Genomic DNA, 13,859 nt, shown 5'->3' on the forward strand with positions numbered 1-13,859 from the left:
CAAGGCGGGGTACCTCACGAGGTGCCCGTGACGCAAGCCATGACGACCGAAGCCAGGCAGGCGCCGGCCTGCGCAGTGTCCTTGTTTCCTCTTTGGTGCAAAGGGGGCAAGCGTAGGCCAAGGTATCAAGCAAAGGCTACCATTTCGGTGCAACAAGACCAAGACCAGCAGCACGGCAGGATGGATGTCATCGTGTAGCTCAGGATGGCGTCATCGTCAGAGCCTTTGGCAGGCGAGGACCAACTTTAGTTAGGATAAGTGTACTAGATATCCCCCTTCAAAATGGCCAATTGTTGGCGCCCTTCCCGCTCAATATTTGGGAAGAGGACCAGAGCCTCGCTCTATAAATAGGACTAGCCATTCTCAAGGCAGTGGATCGACCAATCGAACCTGAGCCAGAACCATCCACACCAACACAAGAACTCCTCCCCTCGCGAGGCTGTTCTTTCTTTGTATTGTTCATCATCAGCCCCTGAGGAAATCCACACACCACACACTGGAGTAGGGTATTACACCACAATGGTGGCCTGAACCAATATAAACCTTGTGTCCCTTGTGTTGTTCTTCGTGTAGCCTAAATCCTTTGCGAGGCGACGAGACGTGAGTTGGTAGAGGAGTGTTCTCCGCGCGCAACCCAGAGTTCGAACCTTAAGGGTCTGCCGGAATCCGAAATCCGACAGAGTTGTATCAGGGAGGTCATCGGTGGAGATTGGTGCCATGACAATCTCCCCTATTTGTTCCAGGTGGTCCTAAGTCGTGAGGCCAGGACGCGCCCTAGCCTTTGGGTAGTCGTGGGGGCGCTTGCATGGACATTGTGGACTGGACACAATAAGCTCGTGATCGAGCATGTGATTCCATCTCATGCGACTGACTCTATCTACAAACTATGTAGCTTCTTACAACTTTGGAGACCGCTCAGCAAGCGGCGTGATCGGGACCTCATCGACAGGATCACCTCGGTTCTACATACCACTGCCGGAGCTCTGGCGCCACCGCTCCCTCCACCACCCCCCGAGCCGGATTAGTTAGGCTGTGATCCTCCTTTAGGGGTTTGTTTTGGTTGTGCCCCCAGCTTTCTAGTACTTTGCTGCACTTTGAGTTCTTGTTGCCCTTGTTGTAACTTGTTTTCCTTCCTTTATTTGGTTGAACCTTTGTGGTGGCCTTTGTTACCGGATGATGTTGTGGCGGTTGCTTTATAATCTAAAGCGGGGGGAAACCCTTTTTCGTGAATCAGGCGCGAGGAGGCGAGGCGAGTCGGGAGGCACGACCCAGGGCCGCGTGCGAAGAGAGGAGGAGCCGACCGCAGGCCACGGCCAGAGCACGGGTAGGGAAGGAGGGAGGAAAGGGCGCGCGTGGCCGCCGGGGAAGAGGCGGCATCGCCGGAGATGGCTTCGGCGGGCGGCGGAAACTGGAGGGGAATGGGGCTGGTGGTGGCGGGCTGGGGCTGGATCCGAACCGCCTCGCCTGGTTCCTCCGGTCCGTCGCCTCCCTCGACCTCCCAGGCTACACCACCGGCGGCGGCTGGTTCTTCGCCACCACCGTGTAAATACAAGGAAAAGGGAATTAGGATAGGTGTTCCTTTTGGGGGAGATAGTGTGTTTTTCCTAGCAACGTACGTACGAATGGGATTTTGTCCGGTAGCGCGTGCGCTCGTGACGTTCATTGGGCGCAGCTGCACAATTCAGGTGGTGTTTGTTTCTCTAGTCCTAGGACTTTTTCTAGTCCCTGAGACTTTTTGAAAAAGACTCTCAAGGAGGTGCTTCTAAGGACTTTTAGCAAAAAGTCCCAAAAAAGTCTCATCCTATTTAGTTTGCTAGGGACTTTTTTTGGTCCCTACATCAAAAAGTCCCTGAAAACAAACACCCCCTCAGTATTTGGGTTTTCTGCAATACTGAAAACAAAACGCCACCCTGACCCCCAATTAACATTTGGATATTTGGGCCGGACGGCTGGTTCTGAAACCGAACGCGATAGAGAGAGAGAGGAAATACTAAGATGCCGCGACGTTATCGCTGTTGCACTCAAACTTCGGATTAGGATTCAGTGTCGCGGGCTGACAGCGCCCAGAGCAGATTCCTCTCTGCCCCCGTCGTCGCTTCTCCCGCACGGGAGAGACACGACAGGCGGCGCTTTGTAGCAGTTGGAGCCCCAAAAGCAGCCCCGGCCTTGTCCATCGCGAGCGGAAAGCTGAGGTCACGGGAACACGCGACCCAGCGCCCGAGAGGCACGGCCATGGCGCCGCGACGCACGCTCTCGCTCTCCCTCTCTCTCTCTGCTGCTGCATGGCCGCTGGTTTGTGGTTCGGCAAAAGGAGAAAAGAAAGATGCTTCCGGGCATGCATAGGCTGTGGAGCGAGCTCAAGGCCTTTCCCTCGCGCATGGAAAGCCGTGTCCCCTGTTTCCCGGGCCGTTCACCTAATCTGCCGCTAACCTCCGATTCTTCACTCACTAAACTCCTCACCTAAAAGCGACATGGACACCTGTGCCTTGTCCGGGACTCCCATGCCTTAATCTACCAAGGTTAACGTATTCTATCTCCATAACATAACATACGACGAGCTTTTGTACACATAACACGGTACACAGGGAGATGATATTTGTAACATGGGATTATAATTTTACTTTGAAATACTCCTAAGCAACGAATGGGTCAGAGACAAGAACCGGAACAGACCTTCTGCTGATGTCTGCGCCTGCTGCCCGCTGTTGCCAAGATTCTCTGCGTGTGGCAACCATTCCTACCCTTTCAGTCATGCGGTATACATGCCAAATGATTGTGTCCTCGTAGCTCCTGCCTCGCTACGGCAGTATAAAGGGCTTTCCAACCTTGACTGCTGCACGGCTCGCTGTTCTCCCCGTCAAAATGTGTTCTACGCCACTTCGCTAATGCGCTGAAGTTTTCTCTCGGCCGCGCGCGCTGTTACATTGGCAGCCGAGCAGAGCTGTAGTAGTACACTGCCTCAGGAGATTCAGCTTCTCTCGTGCACAGTCACAGAGCAGCAGGGTACCACAGCCCTCTGATCCATCCACTCTGTCTGGTCCTCTTGCCCCCATGAATGCATGAGATGCCGGCCAGCCAGAGGTTTCTTTTCTTCCTCGTCGCCTTGCTCCTCCTGGTGGCGACGGCGGCGGCCGGAGGGGACGACCACGCCGCCGGCACGACCGAGGCGGCCGCGGAGGCGCGTCCGCCCGACGCGGCGTTCGACGTGCGGGCGAGGAAGTGGTGGCCGCGGGTCCCGGCGACGGAGGGCCTCGTCCGGGGCAGCGAGCGCCGGGTGCCCAACTCCTCCGACCCGCTCCACAACCGCTGACGTGATTACACCACCGCTGCCTGCTCCCGTGCCATCCGATTCTTGGCGCTCCCGCGTCGCCCATGCTTCATGCTTGGATCGTGGCTGCCGGCTCTGCTAGATCAGAGGCCCAAGATGCGTATACAAATGTAGCTCATTTTGCCTTTTGTTGGCTCCAGTGTTTTGTAATGAGAAATTGATCGGCGTTTTGCCGATCTGTGCATACACATTTGACATTCCTTCTTCTTATAGATGACTAAAGTGCAGTTCATAGTGGGCAATTCGATAATACTATCTTGTTTTCGCTTCAATTTCTGCAAAAAGAGATGGCATGTCGGGCCGCGGACCCACTTGTCAGCCTACGCCAGTCGAAGCCTTCGCCTCAACGGGTTGCGTTCTCCAGTCTCCGCCTCCGCTGCGTCAAAACATCAAACGGCTTGCGCGCGCGACGCACCGGTTCAGTGATCAACCGCAAGCGCCGCCGCCGCCGCCCGAATGTCCATCGCTGCCGGCGTCGCCCTCGCCGTGGCCGACGCCGTGTGGGCTCAGATCAAGGCCGGGGGACACGCCACGGACGAGCACCTGTCCATGTAAGTGAATCCAAACAGGCCCGGCACCGCCGCGGCGCCACCGTCTCGCTCGGTTGTTAATTCATGCACGCCTCGCCGTCTCGAGCCCCTGACCTGTTCTGGCGTGCGTGCAGCCTCGACCACCTGTTCGGCAAGAACATGCTGCGCGCCTGCAAGATCCTCGACGAGGGCGGTGTCCGCCGCGTCACCGGCGCGCCCAGCGGCCGCTCGCTCTTCCTGGTTGGCTCCCGCACCTTACCTTTCCGTCCCCACGGCTGCTCGTGTTGTGGCCGAGCCAGCAGGCGATCGGCCGGTTGACGACGGCTTGTTTTGGTTTGGCGCTGCAGGTGATGGGGGAGTCCAAGAGGAAGGAGGAGTACATCTGCTTCCCGGAGCACCTCTGCACCTGCTACTCCTTCTTCTATGACATCGTCGGCCGTGGTGAGCAGCTCTGCGTAAGTGCCGTCTCTGTTACTTCGTCTGGCCACATTATTCACCGAGTCTAGTGAAATTCTCGATTAGAGGAATGGATGTATTTGGAATCCAAAATAAGCATTGGACTGTTACAGGCTTACAGCTGCAATCGGTAGCTCTTGGTTACTGGGAAATCTTGTTTTGATTTTGGGTTATTGTTTTTGTTCTTTCCAGTGTAAGCACCAGTTGGCAGCGCGGCTCGCAGAAGCTGTCGGCAAACACCAGGAGATGGAGGTGACTGATGAGGAGCTCGCTCACATGCTTGCTAACCTCTGACTGCTTGAATATTTCAGTAATGCACAATACATTTATGAATGACTGTCCTTTTGGGGGTTGTCTCACCTGTGTCATTCTAAAAGACTGAATTTAGCTTAATGAAGTGTTATGATCATCTAGGTAAGGTCTTCCTGAGTGCTATATAGGCTTGGGAATCCTTTCGCTGCAATGTTATGCCACATGGATTGTGTATATAGAGATAGGAAAAGGGTGTCCAAGAAACTGTGGTGAAATCTGCAGGGTTAGAATATTATCACCTTGTTTCTCTTTTTGAGAAACCAGCATCACCTTCTTTTTCATTGTATCAAATTACAAGAACGAGACCGTGAAATCATTGAGTTATGTGAACCGATCAATGAATTGAGATGAATAGTTTTTCTTTCATATCGAGTTAGCCTTTTGCTGTCCTTCAACACATTACAATTTTTTCACAAGATATCTTCTTTTCCTATGATGCTTTTGTGTAGTGATGCTTTGGTAGAAGGAATCATGATATGATACACAATGACCATATGGTTACAGAGTTCCTGATATTTGAACTTGACGGTTCTTGCATACTACAGTAATTGATACTCCCTCTGTAAAGAAATGTAAGAGTTTTTAGATCACTACTTTAGTGATCTAAAAAGTCTTATGTTTCTTTACAGAGGGAGTTTATTCCAGTATACTACAGTGAAGCATAGTTAATTTTGCAAATGAGCATCATGATAATAATATCTGAGATATGGATGCTAATATACCTGATTGGCTAGTTCCTGGACCACATGTTTCACTGTATCTGAGTACCTTTGGTTTATTTGGTGAGAAGATGATGCCCTTAGCTTAATACGTTGAAGTTTTTTGGTGAATACTACACCTTAAAAAACCAGCATAACTAATACAGATAAATATTATTAAGCTTAGAAGAATGTTGTGGTTTATCTATAATGTATGACTACTGAGTTCTAAACATTAAAGACAATAACACCGCGATCTTCTAGCTTTGAAGTATATCATTAATGAGAGAGTCTTCTGAAAATCATATAACATCAAAAGAGTTTACCGAGGTGGCTTTCCAGAAGGACATGTGATGTATTTCGGAGACATTAGTTTCCAATGATTTTGTGAGCCAACAATTTCTGCATATACAGTATAAGCGTTGGAAGCGTTCTCATGGAAGTTTGTAGTGTACATTGTAGCCAACAGTTGTGGTCATCCCGTGTTTCCATTTCTAAAGTATTTCTTTTGGCATCTCACATTCTCACCTTTTCTCTATCCCCTTGCTTGTTTTTATGCTTGCACAAGAAGATTCCTATGCCATGCACTTGCCTTCAGCATTAAAATAACGAAATTTTGTTCTTTCCACGTATGCATCCATTGACATGTCAATATATTTATTATTATTTTCTCTGATTCTTCCACACTATTTTGCTTGTATTCATGCACACTGATGGACCAATTAACATCCTGTCGTTGACAAGAATACACATATTCACATGTACGACTTGAGATATGCAAATGCAATCTATAAGGTTGCAGCAGTTAGCCTTTATATGATAATAGTTCAATACAACTGGTGTTGTTTGATAAGCTCCAAAGTCCAGAGCATTCATGGTTGCCAACAAACTTCCAATGCATAGAAATGTTTTAAGTCTTTGATAAAGCAGCAAATGTGTTGCATGTAGTTTATCTTTTGAAATAACGTTTGGTGATCAAGTGAGGCGCATAAAATTTGAATTGGAGTCCTTAGAGCAACGCTAATCACCACGACAGCGCTGACTAAAGTTTGTTTCTTATCTCATTTATAGCTTAATACTGATCGGTGGATTGTATGTATGGTTCCTACTTCTTAGTAACTAGATTGAAGATTACTCAAGTTTAAACTTGTTACTCTTTACCAGGTATCACACATAGATTATTGTTTTCTAGTTTTGAAACTTGTCTGAGAACTCACCTGCAACTGTGGGTACAAGTTTGGAATCTTATTCCCTCACCTCAAAAGATGATGCAAAATATTGACTTCACAGAAAATGTTTATACATGGGATTATGGATTAGAAATTACAAATGCAGGCTCAAATCAATATTTTCCTCTGGTTGCTTCATGGTCTCCTGAAGACTTGCTTTGAAGCTCCCAGGCCACACTAAATAGGCAGCTTCCTCTACTGCAAAAGGCATCCTGTTTCTCATTTGGCCGTCATGAAATCTTGCAACAACAACAGCGGCCCTTTCACCTTGTGCAGTCAGAATTGTGGAGTGGGGGCTGGCCCTCATAGGTTGGATGAAGGAAGCAGTTGGAGGAAAGCGTATCATCAGTTGCTGAAAGCTTCGTGATCTCCTGGCTGCACACCTTTCCTTCTTGTGTGCATTCTGGTGCCCGCCAAGGGCCTGCGAGCTGAAGAACTTCCTCAGGCAGTAGTTGCAGGAGAACGTCCGTTGAGGGGTGGCCACAGGTTTGGCCTCTGGAGGCTTAGCCGCTTCGCTTCTCAGTGCATCGAGGCCCAGCTTTAGCCATGGCGTTGAGGTATTGTCATCGGCGCGACCAGCTTCATCACCTTGATTACCTAATATCTGTTCTTCTGCTTCAGGTCCCCTCTTCATCTTTCCTTGTTGGGAGTGGCACAATAGAGGATTGCTCTAGGTTTGTGTTATGATGGTAGTCCTCTGGTTGGTATAAAAAGGAGCAGGGGTCTGCAAGTGGCAATAATTCAGGGGTAAAGGCAAAAGTTTCCAGGAGTTTAAAGTGGATCAGGATATGCTAGTCTGCATGCCTATCTATTTTCCTAGTTTGCTTACGTACCAGTTTCCTTGTCGTGGTGGTCAGCTCGTTGGCTTTTCGTTATTCCGTAAGGTGTGTCTTTCATGTATACTGTCCCGTCACGGGAAACTTCAGTTTCTTATCTAGTTCTTTCCTGATCAGATATGGGCTTATTTTGGGTACCAATGTTGCAGTACATATCTATGACGTAGTACAGTTAAAAAAAACCTCATAGTATGATTGACCATTTTCTGATTTGCTCACCTGTCATCTAGGAATCCACTATTCATGTTGGTATACTTCCTTGCCATGATTAGTTCAGAAATGTATGTGGAAAAGAAGTCTGTTACGGTCGAACGGTGAAATTGCCTTCTTATTTTTCGCTGCTAGATTTTGTTCAGAGTCAATAATGAAGTTTGCGTGGATTAACCCCATTTAATATGAACCCTTTCCAGTCGATTAGTTTGATTGACAATATAGCACTCTCAGTGAAAAGTGCTACGGCCTAGATATTATTTGTTCAAACGTAGTTGTTGCTTTTTTTGATTTGAGGTCATCATTGATCTTATCTCATGCACGTTCTCTCTCTTTGTCTCTTGAGGCTCAGGCATAGACGGCGCCTGGCATTCTCTATCTAACCCTAAAGCTTAGCCTGCATCAGCGGCTTCGAAATGACTTCAGCTTGAGTGCATCCGCCACTCTTTGCCATGAGCGGTCGGCACTCCCCGAGGTAAACACACAGGAGCTTTCTGCCCGGGAACAAGTGGATGGTCATGATCCACTCACAGCACAATGATTGTGCTTATTTATTCTGTATAGTGATACATGGAGGAGCACTTTTGAGTTTTGACTGCTCGCCTCGGAGACAACTGGGCCTATATGATTATGAGCCATGGAAATGGACCGCTGCTTTCTCTCGGGTCACAGTGAGGGAGAGACGTGAGGTCGGATGCTGATTGCGCCTGGTGGATTGGTGACTCTGGCAGCCTGATCCGGGCGGGGTAGGGACGGTGTTGGGAGTAGGGAGCGCTGCGCCGACGCAACAGGATTCGTTTTGTTCGACGCTGAGAAGAATTCTTCAAACCCCGGGTGGGCAGGTGGGCAATGACGGCCTGGTCTGTTATACGTCGCTCTCGTCCCTGTTCGCCCTGCCTCATACCCCATCTCGTTCTGCAGTGTTGCGGCAGGTTTTCGTTGATCTGCGTTGATCCATGCGACCAGGGGCGGATCCCGTTTCCTGTGCCGCTACATCACCTTGGTGACTTGATGTGTGGCATCTTTTGATGTGTCATTGATATAATCTCAATAGGGAACACGACCTTTTCACACCCATAACTCATCGGGCATGTTTGTTTGCCTGCATCATTTTTTGTCACTTTGCATACTTGTCCCAATTAGGTCTGGTTGAACAAATACATGCAAAAGGCTAACATCCGCACATCGTTTGGTTGCCTGCATACTCCATAGCCTAGCTGCGAAGAAACGCAAGTCACACTTGACTTGCGGGATTGTTTAGATAGAAACACAAGTCATGTTGTTTGATAAGATGCAACACATGTTGTCTGATAACCTCCTTTCGAAGTGGTGGGTTTAGAAGCATGCTCGCAAGGAGGACATAGATAGCAACCAGTTTAACATTGTGAGACATAACTAAACATAGTCTTAAACAAATGTTCCATGCTAAACTGAAGCAAACCACGGAAGAGTGAACTTTCTAGACATCCATGGCGAAGGCCACGTTGTTGGTGTCCTGGATTAGGGGTGTTTGCCATGTCGGTCCGCCTACCATGGTCCGGGCCGAGGACGCACCTAAGATTGATGGACGGGCCACATTGTCGTAACCAAGACGAGGATCTCCTGGAGGCTTGGCGTACACATCAAGCGTATGTGAATAGTTGGCGTGTTTATCCCTACATTGTAACCAACCATGTGTAAAGCCTAGGTGCCCCCGGCGTCTATATAAGCAGTGGGATTTAGTCCGTAGAGACGGACACATTCACCTTAGCAAGGTTTAGAGCTTAGATAATACTCATACGATTTTGATGTAGATCAATTTGTACTTTGTACCCCATCACAATCAATGCATAAGAAGCAGGACGTAGGGTTTTACCTCATTAAGAGAGCCTGAACCCGGGTAAAACATCGTGTCCCTACTCTTCTTGTTACCATCTAGCTCTGATCATCAAGCTTGGGACCCCCTACCCGAGATCTGCCGGTTTTAGCACCAACATTGGTGGGCTGTGTAGGTCTCGCTAAGTGATCACGAGAGCTTGATGGCAGGTCTTCGGATCGCTGACGGCATCGGCTGTGGGCATATCTTTGTCCCCGGCCAACTTTTCACTTTCGGCAACATCGTACTGCACGCCGAGCCCTCTGGCTGCCCCGGCCAGGTGGAGAGCCTTACCCCCAGGCCAAGCCTTTCGGTTTGGCAATCTAGAATATGTCGTGGACTCCCGCGGCGAGCTTGTTGTTGGAAATATGCCCTAGAGGCAATAATAAAGTGGTTATTATTATATTTCCTTGTTCATGATAATCGTTTATTATCCATGTTATAATTGCATTGACCAGTAACTCAATACATGTTTGTGGATACATAGACAACAACATGTCCCTAGTAAGCCTCTATCAGACTAGCTCGTTGATCAAAGATGGCTATGGTTTCCTAGTCCTAGACATGAGTTGTCATTTGATAACGAGATCACATCATTGGGAGAATGATGTGATGGACAAGACCCAAACTACAAATGTAGCATATGATCGTATCAAGTTTATTGCTATCTTTTCTGCATGTCAAGTATATGTTCCTATGACAATGAGATCATGCAACTCACTGACACCAGAGGAATACCTTGTGTGTACCAAATGTCGCAACGTAACTGGATGACTATAAAGTTGCTCTACAGGTATCTCTGAGGGTGTTTGTTGACTTGGCATGGATCAAGACTGGGATTTGTCACTCCGTATGACAGAGAGGTATCTCAGGGCCCACTCGGTAATACAACATCACAAGAAGCTTGCAAGCAATGTGACTAAAGAGTTAGCCATGTGATCTTGTATTACAGAACGGGTAAAGAGACTTGCCGATAATGATATTGAACTAGGTATGGAGACACCGACGATCGAATCTTGGGCAAGTAACATACCGATAGACAAAGGGAACTACATACGGGATTAGCTGAATCATTGACATCGAGGTTCGACCAATAAGATCTTCGTAGAACCAATATGGACATTCAGGTCCCGCTATTGGTTATTGACCGTAGAGGTGTCTCGGTCATGTCTACATAGTTCTCGTACCCGCAGGGTCTACACACTTAATGTTGGGTGACGATATAAGTATAGTTGAGTTGTTTTGGTGGTAACTGAAGGTTGTTCGGAGTCCCGGATGAGATCCCAAACATGACGAGGAACTCCGGAATGGTCTGCAGGTGAAGATTGATATATAGGACGAAGGGTATCGGAGTCCGGAAGTGTTCCAAGGGCACCGAGTTATGGCCAGGATGACCGAAATGATGGGGGACGTAGCAGAAATTCAAAATTTTCCTACGTGTCACCAAGATCTATCTATGGAGAGACCAGCAACGAGGGGAAGGAGAGTGCATCTACATACCCTTGTAGATCGCTAAGCGGAAGCGTTCAAGAGAACGGGGTTGAAGGAGTCGTACTCGTCGTGATTCAAATCACCGATGATCAAGTGCCGAACGCATGACACCTCCGCGTTCAACACACGTACAACCCGGTGACGTCTCCCACGCATTGATCCAGCAAGGAGAGAGGGAGAGGTTGATGAAGACTCCATCCAACAGCATCACAACGGCGTGGTGGTGATGGAGGAGCGTGGCAATCCAGCAGGGCTTCGCCAAGCACCACGGGAGAGGAGGACGACTTGGGAGAGGGGGAGGGCTGCGCCAGAACTTTGTGTTGAGCTCCCATGCGTCTCCCCACTATATATAGGGGTGGAGGGGCTGGTTTCTTGCCCTCCAAGTCCATTGGGGCGTTGGCCAAGGTGGGAGGAAAGAAATCCCATCATTTCCTTCCCCACCGATTGTTATCCCCCCTTTTTAGGGATCTTGATCTTATCCCTTCGGGATATGATCTTATTCCTTCTAAGGGGGGATCTTGGTGCGCCTTGACCAGGGGTGTGGGGCCTTGCTCCCACTACCCACGTCCATGTGGGTCCCCCCATGCAGGTGGGCCCCACTCCGGAACCTTCTAGAACCTTCCCGGTACAATACCGAAAAATCCCGAACATTTTCCGGTGGCCAAAATAGGACTTCCCATATATAAATCTTTACCTCCGGACCATTCCGGAACTCCTCATGACGTCCGGGATCTCATCCGAGACTCCGAACAACATTCGGTAACCACATACAAACTTCCTTTATAACCCTAGCGTCATCGAACCTTAAGTGTGTAGACCCTACGGGTTCGGGAGACATGTAGACATGACCGAGACGTTCTCCGATCAATAACCAACAGCGGGATCTGGATACCCATGATGGCTCCCACATGTTCCACGATGATCTCATCGGATGAACCACGATGTCAAGGACTTAATCAATCCCGTATTCAATTCCCTTTGTCTATCGGTATGTTACTTGCCCGAGATTCGATCGTCGGTATCCAATACCTTGTTCAATCTCGTTACCGGCAAGTCACTTTACTCGTTCCGTAACACATCATCCCGTGATCAACTCCTTGGTCACATTGCGCATATGATGATGTCCTACCGAGTGGGCCCAGAGATACCTCTCCGTTTACACGGAGTGACCAATCCCAGTCTCGATCCGCATAAAACAATAGATACTTTCGGAGATACCTGTAGTGCACCTTTATAGTCACCCAGTTACGTTGTGACGTTTGATACACCCAAAGCACTCCTACGGTATCCAGGAGTTACACACTCTCATGGTCGAAGGAAGAGATACTTGACATTGGCAAAGCTCTAGCAAATGAACTACACGATCTTTTGTGCTAGTCTTAGGATTGGGTCTTGTCCATCACATCATTCTCCTAATGATGTGATCCCGTTATCAACGACATCCAATGTCCATAGCCAAGAAACCATGACTATCTGTTGATCACAACGAGCTAGTCAACTAGAGGCTCACTAGGGACATATTGTGGTCTATGTATTCACACGTGTATTACGATTTCCGGATAATACAGTTATAGCATGAATAAAAGACAATTATCATGAACAAGGAAATATAATAATAATACTTTTATTATTGCCTCTAGGGCATATTTCCAACAGTCTCCCACTTGCACTAGAGTCAATAATCTAGTTCACATCGCCATGTGATTAACACTCACAGGTCACATCGCCATGTGACTAATACCCAAGAGTTTACTAGAGTCAGTAGTCTAGTTCACATCACTATGTGATTAACACTCAATGAGTTTTATGTTTGATCATGTTGCTTGTGAGAGAGGTTTTAGTCAACGGGTCTGAACCTTTCAGATCCGTGTGTGCTTTACAAATCTCTATGTCATCTCCTAGATGCAGCTACCATGCTCTATTTGGAGCTGTTCCAAATAACTGTTCTACTTGGAGCTATTCTAAATTGTTGCTCCATTATATGTATCCGGTATCTCTACTTAGAGCTATCTGGATAGGTGTTAAGCTTGCATCGACGTAACCTTTACGATGAACTCTTTTACCACCTCCATAATCGAGAAAATTCCTTAGTCCACTAGTTACTAAGGATAACTTTGACCGCTGTCCTGTGAGCCATTCTTGGATCACTCTTGTACCCCTTGACTGACTCATGGCAAGGCACACTTCAGGTGCAGTACACAGCATAGCATACTGAAGAGCCTACGTCTTAAGCATAGGGGACGACCTTCGTCCTTTCTCTCTATTCTGCCGTGGTCAAGCTTTAAGTCTTAACTTCGTACCTTACAACTCAGGCAAGAACTCCTTCTTTGACTGGTCCATCTTGAACACCTTCAAGATCATGTCAAGGTATGTGCTCATTTGAAAGTATTATTAAGCATTTTGATCTATCCTTATAGATCTTGATGCTCAATGTTCAAGTAGCTTAATCCAGGCTTTCCATTGAAAAACACTTTCAAAATAACCCTATATGCTTTCTAGAAATTCTACATCATTTCTGATCAACATATACTCATCAGAAATTCTATAGTGCTCCCACTCACTTCTTTGGAAATACAAGTTTCTCATAAACTTTGTACAAACCCAAAAATTTTGATCATCATCAAAGCATACATTCCAACCCCGAGATGCTCACTCCAGTCCTTAGAAGGATTGCTGGAGCTTTGCATACTTATTAGCATCTTTCGGGATTGACAAAACCTTCCGGTTGTATCACATACAACCTTTCCTCATTAAAATCGTCGAGGAAACAATGTTTTGACATCCTATCTGCAAGATTTCATAAATAATGCAGTAATCGCTAATATAATTCCAACAGACTCTTAGCATCGCTATGAGTGAGAAAATCTCATCGTAGTCAACTCCTTGAACTTGTCAGAAAACATCTTAATGACAA

At 47.6% G+C, this 13,859-nt stretch overlaps 3 protein-coding genes across 3 annotated transcripts; 2 read left to right on the forward strand and 1 right to left on the reverse strand.

Annotated features, from left to right (window-relative positions):
* Positions 1-2,853: 2,853 nt before the first annotated feature.
* LOC119367560 lies at positions 2,854-3,580 on the forward strand. Its single transcript, XM_037633041.1, has one exon. It carries the CDS (start codon positions 3,056-3,058, stop codon positions 3,308-3,310), a length of 255 nt encoding a protein of 84 aa, XP_037488938.1. The 5' UTR covers positions 2,854-3,055; the 3' UTR covers positions 3,311-3,580.
* A 77-nt stretch (positions 3,581-3,657) lies between these two features.
* On the forward strand, positions 3,658-4,992 carry LOC119367559 (zinc finger SWIM domain-containing protein 7-like). The gene is made up of 4 exons (XM_037633040.1): positions 3,658-3,879; positions 3,993-4,098; positions 4,206-4,313; positions 4,507-4,992. Exons 1-4 carry the CDS (start codon positions 3,785-3,787, stop codon positions 4,606-4,608), a joined length of 411 nt encoding a protein of 136 aa, XP_037488937.1. The 5' UTR covers positions 3,658-3,784; the 3' UTR covers positions 4,609-4,992.
* Positions 4,993-6,590: 1,598 nt separating this feature from the next.
* On the reverse strand, positions 6,591-7,379 carry LOC119367561 (zinc finger protein 7-like). The gene has a single exon (XM_037633042.1). The coding sequence runs from the start codon at positions 7,185-7,187 to the stop codon at positions 6,648-6,650; it is 540 nt and encodes a 179-aa protein (XP_037488939.1). The 5' UTR covers positions 7,188-7,379; the 3' UTR covers positions 6,591-6,647.
* Positions 7,380-13,859: the final 6,480 nt, after the last annotated feature.

Source organism: Triticum dicoccoides, chromosome 2B (assembly GCF_002162155.2).
Source record: "Triticum dicoccoides isolate Atlit2015 ecotype Zavitan chromosome 2B, WEW_v2.0, whole genome shotgun sequence".
Classification (NCBI taxonomy): Eukaryota; Viridiplantae; Streptophyta; class Magnoliopsida; order Poales; family Poaceae; genus Triticum; species Triticum dicoccoides.